The sequence below is a fragment of the Mustelus asterias genome, chromosome 1, assembly GCF_964213995.1.
Source record: "Mustelus asterias chromosome 1, sMusAst1.hap1.1, whole genome shotgun sequence".
In the NCBI taxonomy this organism is placed as follows: Eukaryota; Metazoa; Chordata; class Chondrichthyes; order Carcharhiniformes; family Triakidae; genus Mustelus; species Mustelus asterias.
In genome coordinates, this window is record NC_135801.1 from 105,863,784 (window position 1) to 105,876,306 (window position 12,523).

At 39.3% G+C, this 12,523-nt stretch overlaps 1 protein-coding gene across 6 annotated transcripts in view; it reads right to left on the reverse strand.

Annotated features, from left to right (window-relative positions):
* pds5a (PDS5 cohesin associated factor A) overlaps nucleotides 1-12,523 on the reverse strand; it is a 226,653-nt gene that overhangs the window by 27,457 nt on the left and 186,673 nt on the right. For all 6 annotated transcript variants that reach the window (XM_078216356.1, XM_078216398.1, XM_078216375.1 and 3 more), the window contains exons 24-27: nucleotides 6,185-6,308; nucleotides 2,727-2,931; nucleotides 585-699; nucleotides 273-405 (exon numbers count right to left, since the gene is read on the reverse strand). In XM_078216356.1, coding sequence (XP_078072482.1) covers nucleotides 273-405; nucleotides 585-699; nucleotides 2,727-2,931; nucleotides 6,185-6,308 — 577 coding nt within the window. The remainder of the gene's footprint in view (nucleotides 1-272; nucleotides 406-584; nucleotides 700-2,726; nucleotides 2,932-6,184; nucleotides 6,309-12,523) is intronic.

Here is a 12,523-nt window from a genome sequence, read left to right on the forward strand (position 1 = left end):
TTTTTGAATGCAAGATTAGAAGATGATAATTATGCTCAACTTTGCTTGAAAATAAAATTGCATACAAGAGGTATTAATTCCAGCTATAGATGTTAACCAGATTATAATTACGTTCTTTTGAAACTTTAGCACTTACAATTATAAACATTCAAATTATGCACAATTGTTTACAGGACAATTTACCTCAGTTTAAATAGTACAGACTACACCAAGTGATTTAGTTTTTCTAAAACAAGACTAAAGTAATGTGCTACAAGATACATATTTCTCACCTCATTCATTTTGCCATCATCTGGTGCTTGGGCATCCTTTGTTTGCTTGATGTTCTCCACCATTTTTCTTATAAAAGCATGGCTATTATTTTCATTTTTTGTCATTAAAACTTCCAACATGAACCACAGACACCTTATCAAATAAAATTAGAAGAAGCCTTAGCTACATTTAAAAAATCAAACACAAGGCCCCCAAGACAAAGGAGGATGCTATAAATGGCATTTTCTACTGTATGAAACACTACTTAAAAATACAAACTACTAACTACTTAATGTTCCAAGGTCAAATTTCAGCAGTTTATTGTTACTTACTCTTTGATGTCACGCAGCTGCTCAATATCCTGTGTTTTAGTAAAATCCGGATCATGGGCAAGCAAGTGAACAGTGTATGGAACTACATATTCCGGTAATAGAGACAACAGCTTCTCTGAAGAAAATAAAAAAATAGATTTAACATTTAAAAAAAAATTTGAAGTGCTGGATACATGTGTGCCAAGCTAGAAAATGGGCAAAAACTGATCAACAATTTAAAAATAGTCCTGAATATAGGCCATGTGCTCACAAAAGCAAGGAGCCATAAGTAGAGTTGTGTTATTACTTAAACTTAAGATACACTCAACATTTAACCATTTATTAGAGAAGGTAAACGTTACAAACAAAATGCCTATTTTATATAGGGAGATGTGCAATGAACATAAGAGAGGCATATTAACAAGAGGTTGCCATTCAACCCCTGAAGCCTGCTCCGGTATTTAATTAGATCATGGCTGCATCTCAACACAATTTACCTTTGCTCCATGTCCATAGCTAACAAAAATCTGACTCTTGGCAGCTCAACTGATGTAGCGTTCATCAGTGTTCCGGATTTTGACTATCCCATATGAAAAATTGCTTTCTGATTTTGTTCCCGAGTAGTCTAGATCTAATTTAAGATTATTTCCTTTGTTTTTGATTCCTTCACCAGAGTAAAAAGTTTCTTTGTCTCTGTCACTTCAAATCCTTTTAACATTTTAAACAATGCTACCAGATAATCCCTCAATTTTTTGCACTCAAAGCAATTAAGAAATAAGACATTTTCAAGAGGGGTATATGGGCAGGTGCTTAAGAAATTTTCTTTTTTTATTTAGTGCATTTTTATAATAATTTTGAGTTTTGGAAATAATTTATGTTAAAAGGTAGACAAAGTTATGCAAAAAGTAGGCAAAAGCATGCAACAAAAGGAGAAAAAAGTTTATCCCAGAGTGTGCTGGGCAAAGCAGTCAATGTAAGCAAATGGTTGGGTGGGTTGGTGTAACGACTCTTAAAGAGGAAGTAAAGGCACCATTTCAGCCTGCTTAGGCACCCAAGATGAAGTACAGAGGGTAGGTGCTGACTTATTCAAGAGATTTGCGTTTGGAATGCCCGTACATGGTCAGCCACAAATTACTGCTGGGTAAGATAGAGATCAGGGTTCAAAATACTGGAGAGGAGGAATCTGAAAGTGGCATGGCTAGATGAAGGAGGCAGCAAATCAGGATCTAAGAAGTAGGTTGAAGTCCAAAGAAACAAGCAAGAATCAGATGCAAGGGAAGCCTGAGTTAGATAGCACAACAAAGATTTGGCAAAACTGACAGTAGACTGATGGAGGAGAGATTTTCAATCAGCTTGATGATCAAGAGGTAATGATGGCATTAAGTTCACTTGCTGATGTGGTGGTTGGGGTGTGGAAGTAAAGAAACTGGAACAAACACTTGTCAGCGGAAGAGAAAGGGCCACACTTAATGAGGAATCTGTTTACAAGATCTTCACTCCAACTAAAAGCATCAAGTCATCTAAGAAACTAGATGTCTACCATGAAAGAGAGATCGAGACAATTATACATTGTTTTAGCAATAGTGAGTGTCGAGGGAGTGAGCTGTCACATCTTTAAACCCCTTGGGCAAGTGTGGGATAAATAAATAATTGAAATTATGACAAACATTCTGAGGGAAGAAAATGCTCACACCTCACATACAGAGCACATGGCTCACAGGCAATAAGAAAGCACAATACATTCTATCCTTGACAAATGAAGATGCTAAATAGCTCTCTCTTGTGAAGGTGCAGGTGTGGCATGCACAGTAAACAACAACCATATATTTATATAGCATTTTAAAGCAGTAAAACATCCCAAGACACTTCACGGGAGAGCTCTCAAAGTTTGACACCGAAGTACAGGAGGAGATATTAGGACAGGTGATCAAAAGCTCAGGCCGAAGTAGGTGTTGAAGAATTTCTTCAATGAGTGTGGTAGAGAGGTGGAGAGTTTAGAGAAAGATTTCCAGGGCTTTAGGTCTAGGCAGCTGAAGGCACACCTGTCAATGGATCTGACATTACACGTATATTGCTGGATGCACCAAAAAACTGTCTAATATATTGGTCTATAATATGTGGAAAATATTCCAGGATCACTTACTGCAAAATGTTAATACTAACCATGAGCCATTGGGTTCTGTTTGATATACTCCCTCCGTATACTTATATTTTTAAGGAGACACTGTCTCGCGTGGGCCCTTCGCTCTTTCACAGGGTCCTTGGCACAGAGTGAAAACACTGCCATGTACTCCAATGGAAGCAGCAATTTCCCGAGGGCCTTGTGGAGTTTCAGAGCAAATATCTGCCTCACCTGGTAACACTCATCCTTCAACAACAAAATTACAAAATAAGCAAACATTGTACTGGACAATTTCAGTGTAAAGTACTATTTTTGTGTTTAATAAAATGCAGAAGAAAGCAAAAGTTATGCAATGTGAGCAACTGAAAATTCAGTACGATGTTCCCTTAATCATTAGATAGTTTGAATTTTAAAAAATTCAATTTCGATACTTGTTTAGTATACAAAGCAGAATAATAGATTCTATACAAGCAAGTGCATGTTTGCATCATTAACCCAATTAATTATGGACATTCTATTGGCAAGCCAAAATTTATTTCACTTTCACTTAGTAACTTCATGGGCAAAAGGAAGTTGTACTAAATTCCATTTATCAGGCATAGGGGCAGCACAGTGGCACAGTGCCAGGGTCCGGGTTTGAATTCCGACTTGAGTCACTGTCTATGTGGAGACTGCACGCTCTCCCCGTGTCTGTGGGGGTTTCCTCCTGGTGCGCTGGTTTCCTCCCACAGTCCGAAAGACGTGCTGCTTAGGTGCATTGGCCATGCTAAATTCTCCCTCAGTGTACCCGAACAGGTGCCAAAGTGTGGCGACTAGGGGATTTTTACAGTAACTTAATTGCAGTATTAATGTAAGCCTACTTGTGACACTAATAATAAAGACTAAAAAAACTAGTTTTGGCAATAGTCTCCTGATCTTGTTTTGAATACTGATGAACACTGCTATTACTATTATTCTTTTTGATGACAAAAAAGTCCATTCCATCAAAATTGATCAATATTAACATAATAATTTTCAGGATTTCATAACTCAAATTACTGAACTAATTACTGGGGCGGCACGGTAGCACAGTGGTTAGCACTGCTGCGTCACAGCACCAGGGATCCGGGTTCGATTCCCCTCTGTGTGGAGTTTGCATGTTTTCCCCGTGTCTGCGTGGGTTTCCTCCAGGTGCTCCGGTTTCCTCCCACAATCTGAAAGATGTGCTGGTTAGGTGCATTGACCCGAACAGGCACCGGACAGTGGCGACTAGGAGAATTTCACAGTAACAAGCCTTACTTGTGACTAATAAACTTTTAAACTTTACTTTAACTACTCCACATCAGTTTCATTTTTTATAATTATAACTGACTACTTATTGTTATGATATCAAAAAAAAACCTTCAACCCCACCATCCTTGCAATTTACCATCCCATCACCAACCTCCCTTTCCTCTCCCAAATCTTGAATATGATATTGCCTGCCAAATCCATTCCCAACTTTCCAAGAACTCTATGTTTGAATCCCTCCAGTCAGGTTTCTGTCCCTGCCACAGCACTGAAACAATTCCTACCAGAGTCACAAATGTCACTGAGAAAAAGATAAACTTTTCCTCCTTGTCTTTCTCTATCTGTTTGTAGCCTTAGACAGCTTAGGTACCATTATTCAAGAAGGGAATTAGGGGAAAACCAGGAAATTCAGCTCACAGTCTAACTTCAGTGGCAGGAAAACTATTGAAAAAATTCTGAGGTACAGAATTTATTGCCTCTTGGGGAGGCAAGGATTAATCAAAGATGTGATTGCAATGGAAGGGGTGCAGAGAAGATTCACCAGGACTGTGCCTAGGATGGAACATTTAATTTATGAAGAGAGGTTGGAGAGCCTTGTGCTATTCGCGTTGGAGCAGAGAAGACTAAGGGGCGATCTGATCGAGGTGTACAAGATTATGAGGGGCATGGACAGAGAGGCAAAGGAGCAGCTGTTGAAGAGTCAGTCACAAGGGGACATAGGTTCAAGGTGAGGGGCAGGAGGTTTAGGGAGGATGTGAAGAAAAAGTTTTCCCCCCAGATTGAACATGCTGTCTGGGAGGGTGGTAGAGGAAAGTTGCCTCACATCCTGTAAAAGTACCTGGATAAGCACTTGGCAAGTCATAACATTCAAGGCAATGGGGCAAGTGCTGGTAAATCGGATTAGGTGGGAGGTCGGGTGTTTCTTGCGTGTCGGTGCAGACTCGATGTGCCAAAGGGCCTTTTCTGCACTATGATTCTATAATTCTAACATCATCTGAGAACAGTGTCAGTTTTAATTGTACAAAGATTACACCCAGCTCTATCTCACTCCCACCTCTCTGGACTCCGCTGTTTCTAGGTTATCAGACATCCAGTACTGGATGAGCAAACATTTCTTCCAATTATATATTGGGAAGACATTAGCCATTGTTTTCAGTCTCCACTCTAAAACCATCCTTGTTCCTGGCAGCAGTCCGAGATTAAGCCAGTCTGCTTGCAACCTTATCGTCACACTTGATCCTGAAATGAGCTTCCACTCTTACATCTGCACCATTTCTAAACCACCTATTTTCATCTCCACAGTATCATCTGACTTTGCTCCTGCCTCAGCTCACCTGTTGCTGAAAACCTAATTTATGTCTTCATTGCCTCAAGACTTGACTATTCCAATGTACTCCTGACAAGTCTTCCATATTCTATTCACTGTGAATGTGAAGTCGTCAAATACTCTGCTGCCCATGTCTTTTCCTACTAAATCTAAGTCTTGTTCCTCTATCTCCCGTGTTCACTGACTTATACTGGTTCCCTGTCAAGCAACATCTAGAATTCAAAATTTTTATTCTTGTTTTCAAATCCATCCTTGGTCTCATCCCTCCCTACCTCCATAATTGCCTCCAACTCTGCAGGATATCTGCATTCCTCAACTTATGGCTGCTTTTACATCCCTGATTTTAATTGCTCCACCATTGGTGGCCATGCCTTCAGTTACCTATACCCTATGCTCTAGAACATCCTCTTTACGTCTCTCTGCCTCCTTTAAGATACTCCTCAGAACCTACCTCTTTGACCAAGCTCTTGATCATCTAAACTAATATCTCATGTGGTCTGGTGTCATATTTCATTTTATAATGTTCCTTTGAAAATTCCCGAACAATTTATTACATGACTGTCACTAAAGAAAGGCTGTTGGAGAAACCTCTTTTTTAAAGAACTAAATCTTTTGAAAAATTGAATCTGACTCCCTAAGCAGACATTCTTTTCATTAATTTTTAAAAAGGCGATCCAAATCTATTAAAAGATCTATTCATACAATTCAAAAATCATTCAATGGAGTTCAAAATGTAAGATTAAATTGTATAAATTTGCCATTGGCTATTTTCTTCACCATAGACACCTTTTTGGTTGATGACTTTCTCGCCAGAGATTTATGTTGCAACCCATATAGAAGTATTTAATATGCTGAAGCACAGGACCACTACATAAGGAGTGAAAAGAAAACAACAGTACTTACATTAATAACAAGTGCACAGAGCTGGAACTGCTCTGGGGTGATAATCTCATGATAACAAGGTTCTTGTGCAAGTTTTAGAATGGCACATCCTGCAGCCAACCGTAATCGAGACATATCAGATATACTGCAAGACAGGAAAAACAAGGTCAACTATTCATGGCAAAGTTCCACATACAATATTTATAAATTATAAAAACGATTCTCAAATGGAATAGTGACAACTTGCAAGGAACTAATATAAAAAAGTGCAAACTAGAAAAATGAATTACTTACTTGATAGTCTTTATTTTTCAAATAAAATATCTCCTACACAAATGGATATATGTGCACACTACATGTCTGAACATTTCAAAGAGGAAATCAGGTCTTTCAATTCCTCTTTATATTCCTCAGATCATGTTCCCATTGAATTCTTGTTGATATATGATAAATAAGAGAACCTTAATTCAATTTTGACAAATACCTTTTTCCAGAAGCAAAGGTATATATGTGGAAGAGACATTTTATTTGAAAAATCATAGCAAATCAAGTAGTCTACTTTACTTCCATCATTTTCATTTTTTTCACACATGTACTAGCAACCTTAGCCAAAGGGCAGTTCCTGCAAAAAGGAAATATCAAATTTCTGAGGCCAGAGGCAATGATAGCTGGCAGTAAAATTATTCCAAAATGTACAGATCACACTGGAGACAACTTTGTGTGCACTGGTGGTAAAGTGAACACAGATGTTAAATCTGTCTAGGAAGCCTAGATTATCCAAGTGGAATTATCAAGGACAGTGATGAAGTTACAATATAAAAGCAGATTCATATTTGTAGAAACTTTGCTAATTTCCACTCAGACATAGTCAAGCCATAAGTCAATTTGTAATAGAATTCAAGGAGGAACCATTATCTGTGGAGTCCAAATCTTCTCTAAGTACCAACACTGGGTTCACTAGACTTCCATCTGTGTGGGTTACGATCTGCTCAGTGGTAGGGGCAGAAAGAAGAAAATAATTAAAACTATAGGTTATTTAAGATAACATCTGAAAAATAGTTAATGAAGCATGGATTGTTCAACTTGACGTCCACCTCAGTCTGACTCGGTTAGTTCTCTCAGTAGATTGTTGGGTCAAGAATCATTCTAAACCATCATTCTACTACATGCTCTAGGTTAATACTTCCAAGCCACAATCAATGTTGGAGATACTATTTTCCGATTTAAAACTGAATCTCCACCTGCTGGTTTAAGTGGATAATAAATATAGCATGACACTATATGAAGGTGAGAATGCTTCCCAGTTTGCTAGCTCCTTTATCCACCAGTACTATGAACAACTTTATTGCTTCTTCATCGCACATTTGCTTTTGGGGCCTAAGCCTATCCTCAAAATATCTGCAATATTTGTTTATATGAGAACAGTCACTGCATTTCAGAAGTACTGGTCTGAATGGAAAAAATAAATGTAATTAGGTATTACTGAAATGCAAGTTCATTCTCAGAGTAATGAGAAGGCTGCTCTTCTAAAGCATGAACATCTGTAGATAAATATACTTGTTTTTGCAACTAAATTTAAGCCCTCTATCAAACCAAGAGAAAACTTTGTCTTTGGTGGATCTTTAGTGGTTTCCATCCAGTGCCAAATGTAGGTAAATTGGATCCTCAAAGTTTATTGAAAAATTCAAGATGCCAAGGAGTCAGACTGGAAGATGAGAAATGTAACAAACTTCCTCTTAGCAGCAAATCTGACTTGTAATCTAAAAACCATAAACTGCGGCCAAGTAGTGTGAAGTTAGATATTAAATGTTCACATCTTGCGATGTACCTGGGTTTATTTCCAAATGTATCCAAATGCATCCACATTCATGTAAAAAAGGATAACAAAACATTTCTGCAGAGATGTACAACTGAGCTGCTGAGTCCTGAAAGATTGTTGCCGCTAGACAGGGCAATAGGTGAAAGAATCAAAGCAAAGGAATAATCAACTTGACCTTGTTGTTATGGAGCTATTATACCTATTGCAGGCCCATCTCATCAGAACATTGGCAGAGATTATCACTATATAATTCTTGTGGAGACAAAGAGAGGGAAGGGAGTACCAGTCATTTAAATGCTAAAGGGGCTCAAGTTAAACAGACTTTCAGGTTTAACTCTGGCAGGCCAGGTTTTCCAGGGCTAGGGAACACAGCAACTTCATGGAGATGAGGAAAGAGAGATTCAGCAGCTATGTGTCTTTCTAACACAGCTTGCAAGCCAGGGATAGAAGTGGCATTTCCACCACCCCCACACACATACTATCCTGCTTCCCTCCCTCCAACAGTCACTCTCCCCATCATGCACCTGTTCCTCCTATCCTGATTTTTCACCTGAACCTCCTCATCATAGCTGCAACCTTCTTACCGACAGGACACTGGTTGCTAGACAGGAAATGGAGATGAATAATTCAAATTAGAGCTGGTCATTAACTTCAGTAATTCATTATTGCCCACATTTTCCACCAACCACAAACTATATATTTGGGCAAAAGTCTCATCTTCACTGTGAGAGCAGTGTAACATAATTGTACCACCAACAGGACAAGTGGGATGGATAGAAAGTACTGATGTAGGTTAATAAGCTCATAAAAAAGCCAAAGCACTGGACTTCATTTATAGAAGAACAGCACTGAAAAGTAAAGATGTCATGTAAGCATGCACTGAACCTTATTACAAAAGCAAAACACTGCAGATACTGGAAACCAGAAATAAACATAGATTATGCAAGAAATATCTGGTAGCATTTGTGGAAAGAGAAGCTGATTGATGACTTTTCATCTAGAACTGGGAAGTTAGAAATGTAATAGGTTTTAAGTAGGTAAAATAAGAGGTGGTTACATCATGGTGGCAGCAAATGGAACAACTCTATTAATTCTTTAAACTCTATTAACTCTAACATTCTATTAATAGGATGGAGGGTTATAGGTAGGTCTAGAAGGTAGGGATGTGTTTCCGCACAACTTGTGGGCCGAAGGGCCTGTTTGTGCTGTAGTTTTTCTATGTTCTAACTCAAAACCACTCAGAGACTGACGATAACTAAAATTCTAGAAAACTGAAGGAACATCTAAGAATCATTCTGACCTGAAGAAAAGCTCAAGAAGCGAAGGCGCAGATGAAAACCATCAGAGAAATGCTCCAAAGAAAGGCTTGGAAGCTGAATGCAGAAATTAAATTCCTCACTGCACAAGACTCCACTGAATCCTGTGCTAGTCCAGGTTCAATACACAGTGTGCAGGGTTAACAGACCTAACAGGAGTGAGCTAAAAATTGAAAATTTCTCGACAACAAAAAGTCATTAAAAAGGTTAAATACTGCAGTGGTCAGAAATTGCCGTTTAATTGGAATATGAGAAAACAAATTCCCGAGTCTGCGCCAGCACAATTACAGCTGAACTCACTCCTAACAAAGAAAAAAAATGCTGATTAAAAATTAATCTCCATTTGAAAACCCAGCAAAAGCAGGGAAGACTGTAACCTGTTAATCCAGGCAGCCAATGCTGCAAATAATTAAACACCAAGATTACAAATGTCATTACTGCAGCAGCCCGCCAAAATTGTCAAGTATTGGAAAACCCTTTGTGAAGGCATATGACAAGATCTTCTTCAACCTCTTAAAGCTGAGCCTGCAATTTAAAAATTTTAACCATAGCTCAGAAATCCACTTTTTCAGATCAATTTGGATCAATCATAAAATTGGGGACTTTTCTGATCTATGGTCAGAAATATACCACAGATATATTTATATCTATGAATACAAGATATAGATATATTTTATAAATGCTTCTTCACAATGAGTTTTCTCACACCTGACAGTTTTAAAGGCATTCACAATCTCTGTGTTTAATTTTTTTCAACATGGTTTTCTTACAAACGTGATTGTTTCAGGTTTGGATAAAAAGACAAACAAGTTAACACACTGCTTTATTCAATAGGCCCGATAATCAATGATATAATAGCTAGACAAGAATCCAACAAGTCACAATTTGATGAAGTTTTAAAATCATGCGACACTATTTTAACCTCGGAAGCACAAAATACTTGAAAGGGCTAAATTTAATAAACGCAGCCAGGAGAATCTGTCGACTCTTTCACTAATGGCCTGTACAGAATGGCTGAAAGCTGTGATTACTGTCACCTGAAATCTGAACTTATTATTAGGAATAGAATAGCTGTAGGAGTGGTAGACAACGCACTCTCCGACATGCTTCATGTGAAGGAAGATCTAGCTCTCAAGAGTGGTGAAAAAGGTATATATGACTCTTGCCTTGATCAATTATTATTAGGAATAGAATAGCTGTAGGAGTGGTAGACAACGCACTCTCCGACATGCTTCATGTGAAGGAAGATCTAGCTCTCAAGAGTGGTGAAAAAGGTATATATGACTCTTGCCTTGATCAATCGAGGTATAGATTACAAAAGCAGGGAAGTCATATTGGAGATGTACAGAACTTTGGTGAGGCCACAGCTAGAGTACTGTCGCTACATTATCTGAAGGATGTGATTGAACTGGTGCAGAGGAGATTCACCAGGATGCTACCTAGGATGGAACATTTAAGCTACGAAGAGAGGTTGGATAAGCTTGTGTTGCTTTCATTGGAGCAGAGAAAACTGAGGGGTGACCTGATCGAAGTGTACAAGATTATGAGAGACATGGACAGAGTGGATAACGAGCAGCTGTTCCCCTTAGTTGAAGGCTCAGTCACAAGGGGACATAGTTTCAAGGTGAGGAAAAACTTTTTACCCAGAGGGTGGTGGCGGTCTGGAATGTGCTGCCTGGGAGGGTGATAAAGGCGGGTTGCCTCACATCCTTTAAAAAGTACCTGGATGAGCACTTGTCACGACATAACTTTCAAGGCTATGGGCCAAGTGCTGGTAGATGTCATTAGGTGGGAGTTCAGGTGTTTCATGTGTGTTGGTTCAGACTCGATGGGCTCTTCTGCACTGTATGATTCTAAGAATTGTATGCCACCACACTCTAACTTCATGACTCAAGATCATAGAATCCCTACAGTTTGGAAGGAGACCATTTGGCCCATCGAGTCTGCACCAACCACAATCCCACCCAGGCCCTATCCCCATAATCCCAAGCATTTACCAGAGCTACCTGACACTAAGGGGCAATTTAGCATGGCCAATCCACCTAACCCGCACATCTTTGGACTGTGGGAGGAAACCGGAGCACCCGGAAGAAACCCACGCAGACACGGGGAGAATGCACAAACTCCACACAGATGGTGACCCGAGGCCAGAACTGAACCCAGGTCCCTGGCTAACCACTGTGCCAACCATTGTGCCACCATGCCGCCCCAAATGACCCAAATCCTCTATGAAATTGGTTGATCAAGCCTGGTTCAAGGGGCTAATTAGGGACTTAAGTGTGTGGAAAGACATGCTGGGAGCAACACTAAACAGCTTAGACTGAGGTACTGACCTTGAGAATTAAGCAAGGTGAGGATTACCTAACTGTAATTCAGTATTAATTACTGGCAGAACAAGCATGTCAACAATTCAGCAACTCTCCAACATTCAGTTAAGAGTGGTGGTGGACAATTATGGCAAAATTAAACTTTGTGAATATGGTTGCCTCCAACCAGGGAGAAGCACAGCACAAGTGTAAGAAGACAGGTGTTTGCAAGTATGTTATGTTAACAGAACCGCTTAGCTGCACTTTGAAGTCCCAATGAACATAAATGCCAGTGTCCAGCCAATTTAGTTCAACCCTCATGAAACGGTCATTTACCTGAAGATGTGAAATATTGCCTACGTATATCTACAAACTGCAGGGATATCTAACCCAGTCAATTTGCATGTTTAATGAAAATTTGGCATTCATCAAAGATGTGTGGGTTAGGTTGATTAGTGTCAGAGAGATTAGCAGGATAAATATGTGGGGTTACGGGGTTAGGGCCTGGGTGGGATTGTTGTCAGTGCAGAGTCGATCGACTGAGTGGTACTTCTGTAATGTAGGGATTCTATGATTTTCATGGGAAGACCCAATCTGAAATACTGCATTCTATTTTGAGTGTGCCACACCTCAGGAAAGATATGATGGCCTTGAGGGACATACAACACTGAATGATACCATGGGTTAAAGGTTAATGCAGAAAAGTTGCATAAACCCAGGTGTCTTCCCTCAAGTTTAGATAGCTGAGGGAAGGTCATTCAAAATGATTAAGGGATTCAATTGGTCAGACAAGAGTAACCTACAATGGAAAAATCCGGAACAGGACAGGGAAATCTTAATCAAAAACAAAAAATGCTAGAAAATCTCAGCAGATCTGACAGCATGTGTGGAGAAAGAATAGAGCCAACGTTTCAAGTCT